Source organism: Hoplias malabaricus, chromosome Y (assembly GCF_029633855.1).
Source record: "Hoplias malabaricus isolate fHopMal1 chromosome Y, fHopMal1.hap1, whole genome shotgun sequence".
NCBI lineage: Eukaryota > Metazoa > Chordata > Actinopteri > Characiformes > Erythrinidae > Hoplias > Hoplias malabaricus.
Genome location: NC_089820.1, coordinates 47492917 through 47509510, shown reverse-complemented (window position 1 = coordinate 47509510; position 16594 = coordinate 47492917). Strand labels below are relative to the sequence as shown.

The following is a 16594-nucleotide window of genomic DNA, read 5'->3' as shown; positions in this document are numbered from 1 at the left end:
AAGTATTTGGATGCGCAATTAGAATTTCATTCGTGAATATTTTTTTTTATGTCTCTAATTAATTATATGAACTTACTATGTGTTTTCAATATTTGATTTTTTATTGTTGTTTTTTAAAAGACTGAAATGGTTGGTAAGTTCACATTTTAAATAAATACAAAGTAAATAAAAAATACTAAAGCAATAAAACGAAATTAATTCTATCTTTATGTCTGTCCACGGGATACACGCGGAACACTGAGTTTGTTGTTTCCGTGCAATCACCAAGGCAGAGTATTTGCGTGTAAGCTATAAAACCAAGAAAGGGTTAAAACGGCGTCCCCCTCCATGTGTTTTAAGGTGTTTTAAGGTGGGATATCGATTTCCCACTTCGGTGTATCAGCTTGTTCCAGCCCAAAGTACCCGTCCGTTTTCCCATCTCTCACCACCACCACCCCACACACGCCCTCCCCCCCTTTTCTTTCATTAATAAGTAAATAACACACGCCCTAAGTATAGATAGCTGACACTATGGAAGAGCTGATCCATCTCGCCCGCAGCAGCTCGTTAAATATTCAGGGAAAAATAATGGCATCCGAGGCATCACCTATAGTAACGTTATTATCTTCATTTCTCAACATCAGCGCGACTGATGGCTTCGTTTGTCTTTTCCTGCCCATAAATCTCCCGCTGTACAGGATCTGCAGGGAGCTGTCTTTCTTAAAACTCCCCGCAGAAAACGTGTGAACGCGCACGATTTATGTCCATTATTATTATTATTATTATTATTATTATTATTATTATTATTATTATTATTATTATTATGCTCTTGTACTTGATAAAATGGTGCAATAAGAGTGTTATGTAAATGATACATCTTTATCTAATTTCAACAAAATCTTACACTGTATTTTACTTTTTAGCTAAGCGTCTTTATCGTAATTATTTTACACTACGCACGATGACGCCGAAGGAACACGAGAAAAGTGCAAACTTAAAAATATATATTTATATGAATAAAGTTGCACCGATTTTTTCGTTTATTAATTTACACTGTTCTCTTTTGCCCTCGACTGAAAATAATCATATTCATATTTCATTTTTTTAATATATATATATTTACAGTTCACTAAATGGCCCTGCACAGAACATTACCATCTTTGTCCGCGCGCCTATAACTTTTTCGAAATTTGTGGATATTAATATGAATGATCATAAAACGCATTCCAGCATTAGGAGACTTCTTAGTATTCAAGACCCTCCACGCGTGAAGATTATGAGCCCGTCAGGAAAGAAATCAAAACGGTAATGGGAAATGATAATATTAAGAAAAAAATGGGGGGGGGGACATAGAAATAGTAAGTATATCCAAACTGGCGTTATGAAGTGAGCGCGCGATCTGAACGCGGGTGGAGAGGGAAACGAGAGCGAGCGCAAGAAGAAAGGCGCGAGGAAGGAATAAGGGAGGGAGGGAACGTGGGTGGGACGTAAGAAGGTACGGGTCAATGATGGAGCAGAGCATTGTCCAATGGCATAGGAGGTGGGCGGGGCCTGTGCTGTTCCCAGCACGGGCCGCTTAAAGTTTGTTTGTTCTCGGTCGTGATGAAAATGTGTTAGCGGCGATAATCAGACGGGTTTGATTCGGGGGAGATCCCGCACGAGCCCCATCTCTGAGGCCATTAGGCGCCAAAATTCTGACTTAACCGGCCTACTTTCCTTTTTCTTTGCTCCCGTTTTTTTTTTCGTCCTTGCCTCGTTCATTCTTCCTCTCTCTCCTGCTCTTCTCTCTGGCCTCGAGGAACAAACGACGGCGGCGAAGTTTTGCCATCACACACGCGCGAGAAGACGAGTGTTTTTTTTTTCCCCATAAGCGAGGAGCCACGCAAAAACACAACAGACCAGTGCCGCTGTTCTGAGGGAGCGACGTAATCAAAGTTAGAAGCACGCGGATGTCTGGCCACAACCAACAGAAAGTCAAGTGGACGCGAGCGGCGATGACTATCTGACTGAACCGTAGAAAGAAAAGATGCGGTCACGCACTAAACAAGAGGTGGACATTCCCGAAGTGTCCGAGACACGCTCTCGCGCTTTGAAGGGTTAAAAGAGCGATAAAGACTCGAGTGTGAGGGTGTTTGGGAAATCCAGCCCCATTGGGTGAGAGCGCCGGAGAGACAGGAGACCCCAGCAAATCAGCGGCTAATTGATTAAAGAGACTTCATTTGAATAGAGAGAAAGAGAGAGAGAGGGGGAGAGAGAGAGAGTGGAGGAGGAGGAGGAAGAAAAAGAAGAGGAGGAGGAGGAGGAGGAGGGGGAGGAGGTGGTGGCTGGCGAGGTGCCAATCGCCTTTCAAAGAACCCGTATGATTAATCGCGAGGCATTATTGATAATCATAACGGGACACGCGCGCGGTGGATGGGCTCGCGCGCCCTGATTTCGGGACCTTTCTTTCGGCCACGTTTGTTCTCTCGCGCCCCTGTCGCAGCATGTCGCGAAGGAAGCAGGCGAAGCCGCAGCATTTCCAGTCCGAGCCGCAGCTGCCTGCGGTCGAGCACAATGGTGAGTCGGGCTTTATTACGGGGGCTTTCTTTAGCCCCGTCCTGTCCAAGTGGGCTTGCTTTGGTTTGAAGAGATAGGGGAAGGGAGTCAGCTCAAGGAACATGTTCAGTCACATTTGAAGCGGAGGGAAGTTTTGGGGTTGTAGACTTAAAAATCTAGCGCGGTAAACTTAGATAAGAAAGCGTACGGACAATAAAATTATTGACGCGGAGTTTCTATAAGGGACCGAACTTACGCGTAATGAAATTGGAGAGACGTTTATCGTTTATTAATCGGTATAGTCAGTTTTACATAATAAAGCAAATAGTGACAGAATACTAGCTGTTAACGCATCGCCGTGTTCATAGAAGGGATCCACATTAAGCAAAACCTTCTCAAATATTTTACAAGTGCAGGGAAGTCTTAAGGTTGGTTCCACTTTTCATTAAGCGTACTCTAAGAACGCAAACTGTAAGAAAACATTAACACTTAACGCTGGGTTGAGTTTCAAGAAGAGACCTAACTTAAGGAACACATTCGGACATTCTGAAAGTCGGAGATTTCGGAGTTCTGTAGACTTTTCTCTTAACGTCCTCAACTGCAACTTAGAGAGCGTATGTAAATTAGCGGTATCGCGACAAGAGCACTGCAGAGTTTGGAGAATGGACTCAAATGAGAGGACACGCTGCCAGGCTCACTGAAGTCGAGGAACTACATTCGTTTTTGAAGTTTTCAAGTTTTGTGCTTTTCAATCGGCTATCGCAGTCGTGACTAAGTAAGCGTATATAAATCGCGCTAAAAAAAAAAGAAAAAGAAAAAAGAAAACCGCTAAACGTAGGCTATCTGTTGCACAGTTTAAACAAGGGACATGTTCTCAAGCACATTGCAAACGGAGGGAAGTTTAGCGAAGGGGAGTTGTAGACTTAGTAGTCTCCTTCCTCATTTTTATTCAAGAAAGCCTGTAATTGCGGTAACACAAATAACGTCAAGAACGTTAATAAGGAAACTTTTTAAATGAGCGTTATAACTGAATCTCGTTTGTCTGCATGGTCGAATATTTGTACACTGTTTATGCACACTGTTAACCAAATATGGAGCAACAAATAATATATGTTATTAAGGCTTTATATAGAAATATTATATTCATTCCTTTTGCCTCGATGCACTTTTAAGTTTCCTACAGAAGTTTGTATTCGCGTCATGCGCTCTGTTATGAGTGGAACACTTACAGTTAGAACATGGACAAAAAACAGGCCTTCGTTAAAAGTTTTTTTTTTTTTTTTTCAAAGGCTTTCAAACGGTTTATACGGCGGGATATATTTGTTTACTTTTACATTTGAAAAAAAGGCTGTTTATTTTATTTATATATTTGTTTATTTTTGCTTAATATTTTAAAAAGCTTCAGTTGTAGGGATTCTCTATAAGTTTAAAGGTTCTTGAACTATGTAACGGGATGTTGCATTTGTTGTATCATTTTACACGAATTCCACTTAGATCTGTTTTACTCAGATTATTGTGATTTGTTTTGTTCGTTGGTAAATATTGATCTGCAGCCTCAACTAATCGTCTTTTCGTATTGTAGACCTTCGTGACAATTGTTCATAAAAATATTAATCTGACAGTTGGTCTGTAAATAAATACATGCGGACAAATTTAAACACAAATAAAATAACAATAAACACGTACAGATCTTCACTGTAAATCTTGTGATTCCGAGCAATAATATAATACTAATAATAATAATAAATAATCCTGCTTGTAATATTTAATTTAAAATGAAATTAAATGACGTTTTGACCGGCTCAAGCGCGCATCAAGCACAGAGGTAAAGCACATACTTTAAAGCCTGTTAACTGGGACTGAAGGCTACAGGTAGTCCAGTGATCCACTGATCAAATCAGACAGTAATGCACATTAAATAAAAACGTGCACGTACCGTTTCGTAAGGCTTTGTATTTGTTTCTTATTTTTACATTTGTTTTCAGTTTAAGCGTGAGATTTGTTTTTGAAGTGAGTCTTCACCTTTGTAAAGATGCTGAGAGTTAAACATATATTTCTTTTCTATCAGGGTTTTTCAAACCTTCTCACTTCAAAGGCCGAATAAGGCTCATTTGAACCATAAAAGGCGTTTAAAGCGCTTTAACATTTCTTCTATAAAGTGGCCTATTTATGGCTTAAAAGTGTTCCCTCGCAGAATAGCTCCATCTCTCTCAGCTTTCAGCGTTTGATGGCAGGTTTCGTCTTGCTGATTTTGAAAGGAGGCTTTGATGCGATAAGGATTTAGGTTTAGTATCGAAACTCGAGCAATTTTCTACACAATTGGGCGTTTTTTAATTCAATTTTACATATTGCTTCCAAATGCTACTGAACAGAAGTTTCGCCTGCATGCTGCATTTCATCTGAGGCAGGACTTGAAAGCCCTCCTTTGACTACTGTCATCTTAATGTCCGTCATATGGTCAAGATAAGATTTTGTTGGCCGTTAAAACGGTTCGCTGGCTTCTGAGATACCTTCGTTTATACAGAATACGGTTCAAAGTTAATCGAGTGAAAGTTTAAAAGAAGGTTTTTTATTTGTTTGTTACACTTATTTAGGCTGAATTTCCATCATTTGATTGTTATTTTTAAATATTTTTTAACACCGGAGTTGTTTTCTTGACATTATTATTCCCAGTCTATAAGGAAAAGTACACAGCTCGATATGTAACACTTTGTCTTTGTGCCCAATTAAGTAAACAACTTAGTCAAAGAAAAATACATAATCTTAAATTAAACTGTTCTGTATTTGCGTGGGAAGAACCGTCCTAGTTCCAGTTGATGTGATTTTACTAGAATTTAAAAATTGACCGAAAAATAGCGTAAATTGCTGAATTTTCCCAACTGGATTTTTCCCTTCAAATTCAATAAAGGAGTGAATGGCAACGTTTGTCATTTAGTTTCAGCTGACCAGGATATTTCAAAAAATGCAAAACAACCCAGCAACAACAGAAAAAAAAATGCATAACCTCTTGGCTCCTTGTGTGCATGCAGTTTTTCATTGCTCAGTAACTTCTTTCAGAACTGTGGGTGGTTTGCTAACTTTTTTGAGGGGAAATTTAAGCCCCCTTGTTGTCAGGACAGAACTGGGGGGCTTTCTTGGCTCGTCCCATTAGGCCACAGTAGTAGCAATGTAAAGCGGGGAAGGAGAGGTCTCTTGTCAATGTTGTCCCGTCTCCAGGGGTGGGATGTGAAGCTGTTTTAACCTTTGCCAGGCTCACACTGTGGGGAGGTGAAGAGAGATCAGGTCACTGCGTGTCCGAGTGTGCTGCGTCACTGACCCCCAGAGGGTCTGCTTAAAGCCAGCCTTGCAGGAACTGCTGCTTTATTGGGAGGTGGGGGTTGTTGGGGGGCTTGCAGGTGGGGGGTATCAGTGTGGCTGCTTTCCCCTTTCACCCCAGTAAACATGCTCCCCACCCAGAGAGTGATTCAGAAGGAGCTCCCCTTCTGCAGAACAAATAGTGTTTGGACCCCTGCAATCAACAGGGATTTTGTCGCTTGTCTTTTTTGTCTTTTCGATTGTGTGGTGGAAGTTTGGAAAAAGCCTTGAGGACCCTGGTTGGCTTTGTAAGTCCCATGTCTCATTCAGAAATACACAGTAGGTGCAGTGTATAAACACAGTTGCTAGAGTAGCACTGTCAGTTGCAGTATCTTAGTTTGGGAACGTAACTCTAAGATTTTCACTGCAATTGTAATTTTTAATGGTAACGGTTAAAAACAATTCCAATCTATTTATTTTATTAAAGCAAAGACCTTAAGGATTATCTTGTACCTCAGAGAGCACACCCATATATATATACTTTAATTTTAAGTACAAACATATATATTTAATTAAAAATATTAAAATTATTAATCAAGACAGTACCCTTGTTTTCTGACTAGTTTAGTGCCAAGCATGAACCCACACTGACCAGCAGAGAAGAGCTTTACAGGAACCCCATCTAGTGTTCACAAGTTTCCTAAAGGCTGCAAAAGAGAGGAGGGAGGGATGGAAGAAGGGAGGGAAGGAGAGAGAAATGAAGAGGTAGTGCACCAACAAAAAGTCTCTCTTCGAAGTGGCGCGAGGCTTGCAGCAGAGCAAATCAGCGTAGGCACTAGAGTATGTTAGTATGTTTTTTTATTTGCTTTCTCATATTTTCACTTTCTGCATCAATTTTGTAAAGAATCTTTGACTCTTTCACTATTTCTCTGTTGCATCTTTTCTCTTAATTTGCCCAAAGCCTCGGTGGCATATCGAGGATGTAATGTTCCAGTTATGTAGGTTCTCGTGAACTATGGCTTGCTTTCAACTTGACCTACTAATCCCTTCGTTTAAATCAGAATCTTTAACTCACGGTACTCCTCTGCTGCCAGCATGCGCTCTGTACGTCAAGCCGATCTCGCTTATTGTTTGTTCATAGGTCTTTCCAGGGACATATTCACTTGTGCTCTAAATGATCCAGTTGGTATAGAGGGCGTAGCCTTTGGTACAAGTTTGTGTACATGTTTTGTTGCACTTTAATTCCGACAGTTTCACTCCCAAGTGCTGTCGCTTAGGTGCAGCATGAATGTTGCTGGTGTCTGAGCTCTTTAAGTTTATTCACAATGGAAACGTTGGCCGTTTCTTAATTGCAGTGCATAGTTTTTAGGAATTCCAAGTAAAGCTTCTCCAACTATTGTGATTATATATGAAGCTATGCATCGAGATACACTTAAGCCTTATAGTTTTTCTGAATGTTGCAACAATGATTTTTTTCTGCATTGTTACTTCTAAGCTTTTGTGAATTATCAACAGCAAATGAGGATTTAGGAGATTCCTTGTTATAAAATGTAGTATTTCAAATAAGGTTCCATCAACAGTTAGTAGTTAGCATTTACTTCATGTTAAATGCAATTTAGAATTTTTTTTACTTAGTAGTGTATTCTTTTATTTATATTTATATATATATATATAATGTGTGTTTGTGTGTGTTTTAGTTCTTTATTTATAATTATCACTTTTCGTATTTATTTTTACACCTTAAGCGAAACTTGTTATGGAATAACCAAACTTGAGTAACGCAATAACACCCTTTGTTTAGAAACACAGTAATTTGTACACTACCAACCAAAGCCTGCGTATGCATGTGTTGTGTTGCTTAAACTCCAGTTAAGACATGCACTTCCATAAACTAATGCACACAGATTAACTTAAAGACTTTACCGTAAACCATTCCCAATTCCCACATAATCTCCGTCCCTCCCCCTCCACTAAATTAAAGCAGGGTTTCTTTTTTTTTTTTTTTCCTTCTTCATTAGTCACACCAAAAGCTCTTCTGCTGTAATATTAAAAAAAAACTTTTCATCATAAAGTTGACTTTTCCCGTCCGGCAAGCTGGGTGCTGGTGTGAGGCACAGCTTTAGTGTCATGGCAACTTTAGCGTTATCTGATGTTCCACCACAGAGAAACACTGAGGGAGGATAATCCGTGAATTAAAGAGGATCTGTTCTAGAAACAGCCGTGATGAGCAGGCCAGGCCCTCGGCCCCCTCAGCCCCTCGGCCCCCTCGGCCCTGCTCCGACGCTCCCATGCTGGGGAACAATGGGGAGCCATCCTGTCTCCCGGCAAGGGCCGGGACACACTTCTGCAGGGGTTTCATTTGCAAATGAATCCCTGCACTGATGAAAATGTAGAGGGCGAAGCCCCACAATGAAGGGGATTCATAGAAAATTGCAATTTGTAAATCAGCTTGTATGTTAAACAGCAAGATTTTTGCAGGATAAAAAGAAAGGGGTGGGTGGGGTAGAGAGAGTGAGCGACAGAGAGAGACAGAGAGAAGGATGGAAGTCTTGACAGAAGTAAAAGCCCCAGAGGGGGTTGAGGGAAAAAAAATTTCTCACCACCTTATTTACAAGAAAAAAGGACAAAACCTTTTTCACTTTTGTGTTTTGAAATATCAGTTCTTTTTATATTTATTTGTTCTTGTTATTCCAGTAAGCTAATTTGCAACTGAATATTTAAACTCAGTCAGAGTGTGTTTTCTCTTGGAAAGTTTAAACGATGATATGCTTTATGCCTCTTTCCAACGCGTATTGCCAAAATTAAACATGTTTGTTAGATTGTTGGCTTCATACTGGAGGTCAGGATTAAAAACAGGATGTAATCTTTAGCTACACAAAGCTAACCCCATATACTCAATTCACAGTTAGAAACCACCATCCTAAAGAACTTGAAATATCACTCATATTATTATTTTTTAACATCCTTATTAGAAGCTGGTGAACGAGGATTTGAAGACCGCATTTCTGTACACCCTCAGCCCAGTCTAAGTTAGCATCTGTAGCGGCTGCGAAGAGAAAAGCGAGACAATCGGAATGCCGAGGGCTTGCTTGCTCCTGTCAGATCCTGATTGCAGGCTGACTGGATACAAATTAGTTTAGTGACAGGGATAACCTGTCCAAGATGCCCACAGTTAGTTGAAAATGAGCAAAGTTGACAGCAAATTGAAAGTCTAATAAGTCCTTCAAATGGTTGATTTGTGCCTGGTAGACAAGTAGGCATTGAGGAGTATGAAATATTGGAAATCAATGCCTCTCTATGAAATTTCATTAGGCCCCATTGTCCTCAGTTCATAGTACTTTATGTTTTGATGGATTGTCTGAAGAAAATGATTACCTAAGGTAGTGGGGATGAGGGAACTGAGATACACATCTTCAAAGATCACTTTCCAGCAATATTTTAAGTGTTATTGATCCAGCTTTTTTTCCTTTTGCTGTTTCACATATCTCAGCTGCAAGGCAGTCTTTTTTCTTCTAATCTGTTTTGCTTTTATTGTTCCTCTTTTTAAAAAATGGTTGTTTTTTTAATGTATCAAGAGGATAAGTGTTAAACTGATTAACAGAAGATTAACAACAAAAGATTTTGAACAGATAAAGCTGCTTCTTCAGCTGCAAAACATTTCTAATCACTAATCCCCTTGTTCTCTCTCTCTCCTTGTCTCCCCCCACCCCTCTCTTTCTTTTCTTTTCAGGGGACACAGAGCCTGGCTTGGACGACCCCCCTTGCAAGGACTCGGGTGCCCATGTCTGTGGCAGATGCTGTGCCGAGTTCTTTGAACTGTCGGATCTTGAACAACACCAGAAGAATTGCACTAAGAATCAATTAGTTCTGATTGTGAATGAGAATCCTGCGTCTCCTTCCGGAACCTTCTCTCCAAACTCCTCTCCCCATAATCCTGATGAGCAGGTGAATGACACGACTAATAACGCAGATCAAGTCGACTGCGCTGACCTTTTAGACCATAACTCACTGGATAAAGAGGAAGCCATGGATGTGGATGTGTCGGCGATCTCTGCCGCCCATGACGATGGAAATGGACACATGGAGCGAAGCAGCCCCATCAATGTCAGCAGTGAAGGAGGCCATGTTGAGAGGGGCAGCACTGGACCCAGTCTGGGCAGCTCTGCTATCTCAGCCTCACTACCTCAGCTGGGCAATCTTACAGAGCTGGGAAACTTTTCTGTGATGAACAGCAATGTTATCATTGAAAATCTCCAGAGCACCAAAGTGGCAGTGGCCCAGTTCTCTCAGGAGACAAGATCAACAGGTGGCAAGAGGGTTGCTGTGCCTGCTCTCATGGAGCAGCTTCTAGCCCTGCAACAGCAGCAGATTCACCAGTTGCAGCTGATAGAGCAGATTCGTCACCAGATCCTGTTGTTAGCATCCCAGTCTCCTGAGCTACAGGTGCCACCCAATTCCTCCCCTGGGACTCTGTCTTCATCTACCAGCCCCCTTACCACCCTCAGCTCTCACCTTTCCCAGCAGTTAGCAGCTGCAGCAGGGCTAGCGCAAAGCCTAGCTAGCCAGTCTGCTAACATCAGCAGCCTGAAGCAGATGGCTAGTGCAGCACAGCTACCTCAAAGCAACTCCAGCATGGGAGAATCATCTCAAAGTTTGGGAGCATTGGGGACAGCTGTGGTCAATAGTCAAGCATCGGAAAAGGGGCCTGGGTACAGTGGAAGTCTGCATCCTCAGCTTGGCCATCCATCAATAGCAAAGTCATCTACGCCTTCCTTTGGGATCGGAAGCCTGTTAAATCCTGTGGCAAACTCACTTCTACCTCAGCCCCCATCGGGAAACCCCATGTTCTCCAGTGCTCTTCCTAGCGTCGGAACCACAGTCGAGGATCTCAACTCGCTGGCAGCATTAGCCCAGCAAAGAAAAGGCAAGCCCCCCAATGTGTCTTCTTTTGAGCCCAAGAGCAGCTCAGAGGAGGCGTTCTTCAAGCATAAGTGCAGATTTTGTGCCAAGGTGTTTGGAAGTGACAGTGCCTTGCAGATCCACTTGCGCTCGCATACAGGAGAGAGGCCGTATAAATGTAACATTTGTGGCAATCGCTTTTCAACTCGAGGCAACTTGAAAGTTCACTTCCAACGTCATAAAGAGAAGTATCCTCACATCCAGATGAACCCATACCCAGTTCCCGAGCATTTGGACAATATTCCAACGAGCACTGGCATTCCCTATGGCATGTCGATGGCACCAGAGAAGCCAGTTACTAGCTGGCTGGACAGCAAACCTGTCTTATCTACTCTGAGCTCGTCAGTGGGCATGTTGCTCCCACCAACTATGCCAAGCCTGCCCCCATTCATCAAGAAGGAGGAGAATCATTCTGTGGCTGTAACAAGCCCTTCACACTCTGCTAAGAGTGACTCAGGTCCAGTTGAACTATCCACAAAAAACAGTGATACTGTCTTGGAAGAAGGCGATGGTGCAACCTTGCCTACCTCAAATGGGAAAACTGAAGAAAGCAGTCAATCCTCAAGGTTCACAATAAACACAAGCTCAATGGGTGAGAGCAAGACAGAGTACACAACCTCCAACAGTCCACCCATGGCCACCAATCCTTTGATGCCCCTGATGTCAGAGCAATTTAAGGCTAAATTCCCATTTGGAGGCCTTCTAGATCCTCTGCAAGGCTCAGAAACATCAAAATTACAGCAATTGGTAGAGAACATAGACAGAAAGGTGACCGATCCGAATGAGTGTGTCATCTGCCATCGAGTTCTCAGCTGCCAGAGTGCACTTAAAATGCACTATCGTACCCATACTGGGGAACGGCCATTCAAATGCAAAATCTGTGGCCGTGCTTTTACCACTAAGGGTAACCTGAAGACCCACTACAGTGTCCATCGCGCCATGCCACCACTGAGGGTGCAGCACTCTTGCCCTATTTGCCAGAAGAAGTTCACCAATGCTGTGGTGCTGCAGCAGCACATTCGTATGCACATGGGTGGCCAGATCCCCAACACCCCTCTACCTGAAAGCTACCCAGAATCTATGGGCTCTGACGCAGGCTCATTTGAAGAGAGAAACTTTGATGAATTTGACAACTTCTCAGATGACAACATGGAAGGGTTGGATGATGGTCCAGATAGCAGTGTTCCAGACACACCTAAATCTATGGACGCATCACAAGATAGTCTTTGTTCTTCACCTGTACCACAGGAACAGTTAGGTATCGACCATCAGGATAAGAATGCACCTCAGGGGCTTCTAGAAGATTCACCAAGTAACAGAGGTAAAGTGACAGAAAATGGCTCACTGGAAGGAGATCGCTTCACTTATGATTCGTCATCTCTAGGAGGTGATATTGAGAGCCAAAGTGCAGGAAGTCCAGCTGTCTCTGAATCTACCTCCTCCATGCAAGCTCCATCACCCTCTAGTGGTGTTCCCCAGCAACGCAAATCCCCTGGTCTGGAGGAGCGTCAGCCTAGGGCATCCTCACTGGAACAAATAAGTGCAAGCCTCATGCAGAGCCATTCCTCAAGTCTAGGAGCACTAGATCTAACCTCAATGAATCCCTCTAAAGACCCACTGGGCATGCTTTTCCCCTTTCGTGAAAGAGGCACCTCCAAGAACACATCATGTGATATCTGTGGCAAGACATTTGCCTGTCAGAGTGCCTTGGACATCCACTACCGAAGCCATACCAAAGAACGACCATTCATTTGCACAGCTTGCAACCGGGGCTTCTCCACCAAGGGGAATCTTAAGCAGCACATGCTGACACATCAGATGAGAGATCTGCCCTCCCAGCTCTTTGAGCCCAACTCCAGCCTGGCATCAAGCCCTACACCTTCCCTACTCTCTGTTGGATCCTTATCCTCCATGATCAAGTCTGAGATCAATGGCTTCCTCCATGCTCCGCAGCATGACGGAAAAGATCTTCCCTCAAACCTGGTGACTTCCTCTGCGTCCACATCTCCTGTGCTATCTTCTGCTCCTCCGAGACGGACCCCCAAGCAGCACTACTGCAACACATGCGGAAAGATGTTCTCTTCTTCCAGTGCTCTGCAGATCCACGAGAGGACCCACACTGGGGAGAAGCCCTTTGCTTGCACCATCTGTGGGCGTGCTTTCACCACCAAAGGAAATCTCAAGGTAATCATCTCTAAATTTAAAAGCTAAGAAGTGAGATAGATTCTTTTAGTCCATAGATTTCATAAGAAACAACATGTCTGCTGTTATTTCCTATGCTTCAGAGGCAAAATTATGTTTGAAAATTTGCATTTGCTTAGATACTAGCATTATGCAATAATGTAGAGGGAGGGGAGAGATCACCTCAGCTGTGCTGAAATAAAGGTGTACAAGTGGAAAGGTTGAGTCACCCCATTAATATGAATATTGGGCAGAAACCTGAGAGTGTGATTGATGGAGCACAGCCAGGAATGCTCCGCTTAACAGCCTTTAACTACAGTTACCAGCGGCAACCACCCTTAGCTGCAGCATGCTCAGTATTTTTCCAGAGTTTATCTTGTGAAAAACGTGAGCTTCTCTTTGATCATAAAGAGAAAAGAGCCCCCACTCACAGATACACAGGAACTGCGGGGGTTTTATGTGGACATGTGGGATCACACCAGTCGCCTGTAAGGAATTGGGGGAAACCTGACACACTGGAGGCTTAATTTTCAGGAAGCAACGTAAATCTCTAACTAGATTCAAATTTCCCCTCCAAATAAATCAGTAATTATAGTGAACCCTTTGTGCGTAGTAGAGAAAAGAGCATGAAAATCCTTTTTGTATGCAGTGGGATTTTACAGCTTATCTGAAGTATTTGAACAGACTTTAGGCTGCTGAAATGTTTTTTATTTTTTTACCTTTCAAAGGTAAATTTTAGTTAGTCTGATTAAAAAAGTCTGAATTGTAACACAAACCATTTTGAGAGTATTCTTTAACAAGATTTGCCATTTTTAACAATTAATACAGGTGGAAAAATGAAGGAAAATGGTCTCAAATGTTGTGTAAAATGCAGATTAATATAATATGCAATGAGAAATTTAAGAACATAATGGTTTTGAAATGAAATCTTTTAGGGTCTCTGTCCAAAGAAAAACATGTATCTCTTTATGTATGTATGTCTTTATAAAAGAAAAAAAAATTCTAAAAAAATTCTAATGGAAGTCTATGTAAAAATTTGTTTCATATTTAATTTTACATAATTTTGCATTTCAATTTGTCCATTCATCGTGAAATCATGAACACAGCTGCTGTACAGCTGTACAAAGTAGTAAAATCAAAATGAAGATGCATGTTTTTGTTTGTTTGTTTATTTTATTTTATTTATTTTTTTGTTTGTTTGTTTTTTTAGAGAGCGGCAATATGTAATTTCCTTTAGAAAGTTTATCACAGCTACATATATGTATTCCACTGTACTGCATCAAATACTTGAAGTGTTTTTAATAGTTATCAGTGACAGAGGATATTGCAGCCTTCCCTGGATGTTGCTTGTCCTGGGAAAGTCTGTCTGCTGTAAGAGAAAGGCACTGAACAATTGTTTGCAAAACGTATTTTTCTCATCCTAATGTCTAGCCCTCAGACGTTGCCTTCAGTGGGGCATTATTAATTCTAATTAGTTGTGCTATTCTTTATTTTTCCATTGCATCATCTTGTGCGCGTCATGCTGATTTGAGGCCAGATTGGTAAACATGACTGACCTCTCTTCTCTTTCGTTCTCTCTCTGGTCTCCCTGGTTGTGTATCTAGGTTCACATGGGCACTCACATGTGGAACAGTGCCCCGGCTCGGCGAGGACGCAGGCTCTCTGTTGACGGCCCTATGGCCTTCCTCGGGACAAACCCGGTTAAGTTCCCCGAGCTCTTTCAGAAGGACTTGTCTGGAAGGGCAGGGAACGGGGACCCAACTAGCTTCTGGAACCAGTACGCGGCTGCCTTCTCCAACGGCCTGGCCATGAAGACCAACGAGATATCTGTGATCCAGAATGGAGGCTTGCCACCCTCCCTTTCTGGAAGTGTGGGGAATGGGGGAAGTTCTCCCATCAGTGGGCTGACCGGCAGTATTGACAAGCTGCACAGTTCAGAGCCCAACGCAGCTCTAGCTGGCCTGGAGAAGATGGCCAACACGGAAAACGGAACTCACTTCCGCTTCACTCGCTTCATGGAGGACAGCAAGGAGATTGTTACTAACTAGGAGACGAACAGCGGCGCTTCTGTGGTACATGCTGATACACACACAAAAACACTTGCAGACGTGTACTCCCACATGCACAAAAAAGAGAGAACAAGCGCAGGAAAAAAAGAACCCGGCTCGTGCTTTCCATTGAGACTTTAGTTTGAAGAGGACTTACATTTTTGTACAATGTACAACATGTTAAAAGTTTTACGGAGCTTATTTATTAGTGATTATAACCTTGCTCTAAAAAAGAGACAAAAAAGTGGAAACATTAACAGTTACTTAGTTTTCTTTTTTTTCTGTTTTCCCGCCAGAATGGAGCTGTGTGATTGGTTGTGTAAAAGTGTGCTTTTGGAACTTTTAGCGTTTCTGGCTAGATGACTTTTATCCTTGGTATTAAATTATTTCTATCTGTAGTATGTATAACAAAAAACTGTTGATGTTTGTGATGCATTAGAGCTTGAATAAGCAAAAACAAAAAGGCTGTAAATAATGTACACTGACCCGTGCTAGATGGTTTACCAGCTGTGTATTAACCCTCTCCCTCCCACTCCCTCGCTCCCTCTCTTTTATGCGAAATACCAGACTTTCTACAGGAAGAGTACAGGATAGTTCTACTATTGACACTTATTTAAGTAAAAAAAGACAAATGCAAGCTACATCTCAGCTGTTACCTTTTTAGAAATTAATCTTTGTTTCTGAATGTTTATTGTATTGTGAGTTTTTCCACTTTCTTACTTTCTTTAGTTTGATCTCCTGATTTCTTGTTGCTATAGACTAAGCCTCAACTAGCATCTTTGTTACATGAAAAGGTTCCAAGGATGGTCCACCTCTAGGTTTTACGACTGTATATCTTAAGAGTAAATTGAAAGATCTGGTAGTGTAAAAAAAAAAACGTACTTCTTCAAGTTAAGAAAAAAATAATGAGCTGGGTTTCCACATTGCTGCTACGTTCTAGCATCTTTTGTTTGACATCAAATGCAAAAGGCTTGTATATATACTGTCGAATGTGGAACAACAATTTCCATCACAACAAATGTATATAAATATGTTGCTCAAAAAAGACAAGGTCCATCTCGGCCAGGGGACAAACCATACTGTTTTTATAAATAGAAATATATATAGGTTTGGACTGTTACATGCACTTTCTTGGAAAGTTGGAAAAATCTTTAAGGGTCCAGTTTCTCTACAGTTTAATACCTACTAACAACTACAATACTGTAATTCTTTATTCTAATAATCAAATACATCTGTTTTCCAAAAGAAACAACTTGTTGCTCTTTCTCTTCCTTCGTGTACAAACCAAAATAGGAACCACTTTACAGTAAGACTTCATGTAGGTTTTTTGTTTGTTTTTTTAATAGTTATCAAATTATTAGGTCATAATTTCTTTACAAATCATTAACGGACAGTATTACACATTAAAAAATAAACTATTATCATCATATGAATATGAGGAATATGATAAAACGTTATTGATAATAACTGTCAATATCTGACACGTTTGTTTTTAACTGTGTGAATGTGGGTTCACTATTGAGCAAGAAACAATTTTTTATTACCCTTTTTATTTTTGTGTTAAGGCTTGCACAAATAATTATTAACTGCTTCTGAGT

General features: G+C 41.5%; 1 protein-coding gene across 1 annotated transcript; it reads left to right on the top strand.

Moving 5' to 3' along the window:
* The first annotated feature begins 2340 nt into the window (after positions 1 to 2340).
* On the top strand, positions 2341 to 16217 carry LOC136679378 (sal-like protein 1). Its single transcript, XM_066657873.1, has 3 exons — positions 2341 to 2535; positions 9539 to 12951; positions 14553 to 16217. Exons 1-3 carry the CDS (start codon positions 2463 to 2465, stop codon positions 14994 to 14996), a joined length of 3930 nt encoding a protein of 1309 aa, XP_066513970.1. The 5' UTR covers positions 2341 to 2462; the 3' UTR covers positions 14997 to 16217.
* The last annotated feature ends 377 nt before the right edge of the window (positions 16218 to 16594 follow it).